Here is a 2,116-nt window from a genome sequence, read left to right as displayed (position 1 = left end):
ACAGAAAACAGAAATACAGTGAGAGAGATGAAGAAGATGAGAGGGAGATTTAGAGAAAGAAAGGTTATATTTCATATCTGAATATATTTGTTAGTTATAACTGTTGACACCAACAGTATATATCAGCAAGCATAGCTTACTCACTAAGCTACAATCTTTAACAAACTAACTGCACTCTTAATCTCTGGCCACATGTTTCTTTTGTAGCCATTGGATCTTAATACCTCTAACATCCCCCCACAAGCTCAGGAGCAGTGAAGCTGAGCCTGAGATTGGCACAATGTGTCTGAAAAAGTGGTGCAGATAGCCCTTTTGTAAGAATATCAGCATATTGGTCATGCGAAGACACAAAATGGACTTGTAGCTATTGTTTAGCAACCCTTTCTCAAACAAAGTGCACATCAATCTCAATGTGCTTAGTTCTTTGATGCTGAACTGGATTACACGTAAGAGCTATAGCAGATAAATTGTCACAAAGCAGAACAGGTTGTACAGACAGTGGAACGTGAAGAAACAGCAACAGTTGTTTGATCCAATCAAGTTCAGCTGCAATTGTAGATAAAGCCCGATACTCAGCTTCCGTGGATGACCAAGAGATTGTGTTTTGCTTCTTAGACGACCATGAAATTGGATTAGAACCCAGAAAAACAACCAATCCAGTAGTAGACCTTCGATCATTAGGATCCCCGGCCCAGTCTGCACCACTATAGGCAGTAATCTCTAATGAACCTTTGATATAGTGAAGACCACAACCTTGTGTAGCCTTTAAGTAGCGGAGGATGTGCTTAACAGCCAAAAAATGGGACTCCATTGGACACTGCATAAACTGACAAACCTGATGCACTGCAAAGGATATATCAGGTCGAGTAAATGTCAAATACTGGAGAGCACCAACTAAGCTTCTGTATAAAGCAGGATTATTATAGGGCTTGCCATCATCTTTGAGTAAACGATTATATGGCAAACATGGTGTAGCACAGGGTTTGGAGAGCAACATTTCAGATTTAAGTAACAAATCTGTGACATATTTATCTTGAGATAAGAAAACACCATCCTCTTTCTGCACAATTTGGATGCCCAGAAAATAGTGAAGAGGCCCCAAGTCTTTGATATCAAATTCATGAGTTAAAGATTGAATAACTGCATTAATAGCTTGTGTTGCACTCCCTGTGATGATGATATCATCCACATATAGCAGTAAAATCACCACAGAGGTACCCACAGTCTTGACAAACAATGAGGAATCTGCATATGTGGAGAGGAACCCCAAGGATGGTAGAAAGCTAGTGAATCTTTCATTCCATGCCATTGGGGCCTGTTTTAAGCCATATAAAGATTTGTGTAATCTACACACATAAGCCTCATGTTTTGAATCCTGAAAGCCAGGTGGTTGAGTCATGTAGACTTCCTCTTGTAAGATGCCATGAAGAAAGGCATTCTTCACATCTAGTTGCCTCAAGGACCACCCAAAATGTGCAGACAGAGCTATAACCAATCTCACAGTGGTAGGTTTCACAACTGGACTAAAAGTCTCCCCATAGTCAATACCTTATTCTTGATTGAACCCTTTAGCAACAAGTCTAGCCTTATATCTCCCAATAGATCCATCAGCATTCCTTTTGATCTTGAAGACCCATTTGCAGCCTACTAAGTTCTTGTGCTGTGGGAGAGGTACCAGAGACCATGTACCTTGTTTATGCAAAGCTGAAATCTCATCTTGCATAGCTGCATACCACACTGATGACTTTAAGGCAGATTTATATGTGGCAGGCTCTACTTGACTCAAATCAACTCCCCCATGTTCATGAACAGCAGCTAAAAGTGCAATTTTCTTTGAAATACCACTCTTTGATCTTGTTTGCATAGGATGAAGATTGAGGGGTGGTATAGGTAAAACCACTTGAAGATGTTCAGGTTGGAATTCAGGTACCACAGGGAGTGTAGGGGATAAGGACTGTGTAACTGGTGAACCACTGGACTGATTAGAACTGGAGGATCCTGAGGGGGAACTTGAAACTGCACCTGCTATGGCATTGAGCTCAACAGAGGATTGGTTGACATGAAGAGGGGGCATAGGACTCAGTGGAGCATCAGAACCTAGATGTGGAGACCCAAA

At 41.2% G+C, this 2,116-nt stretch overlaps 1 protein-coding gene across 1 annotated transcript; it reads right to left on the bottom strand.

Moving 5' to 3' along the window:
* Positions 1-385: 385 nt before the first annotated feature.
* LOC108868416 (uncharacterized mitochondrial protein AtMg00810-like) lies at positions 386-1,309 on the bottom strand. Its single transcript, XM_018651524.2, has one exon. It carries the CDS (start codon positions 1,307-1,309, stop codon positions 386-388), a length of 924 nt encoding a protein of 307 aa, XP_018507040.2.
* Positions 1,310-2,116: the final 807 nt, after the last annotated feature.

Source organism: the organism of the source record quoted next, unplaced genomic scaffold, assembly GCF_019419815.1.
Source record: "Pyrus x bretschneideri cultivar Hongxiangsu unplaced genomic scaffold, Pyrus_bretschneideri_v1 Contig31, whole genome shotgun sequence".
Classification (NCBI taxonomy): Eukaryota; Viridiplantae; Streptophyta; class Magnoliopsida; order Rosales; family Rosaceae; genus Pyrus; species Pyrus x bretschneideri.
The sequence above is the reverse complement of the archived record's forward strand: the minus strand, read 5'-3'. Positions and strand labels throughout refer to the sequence as shown.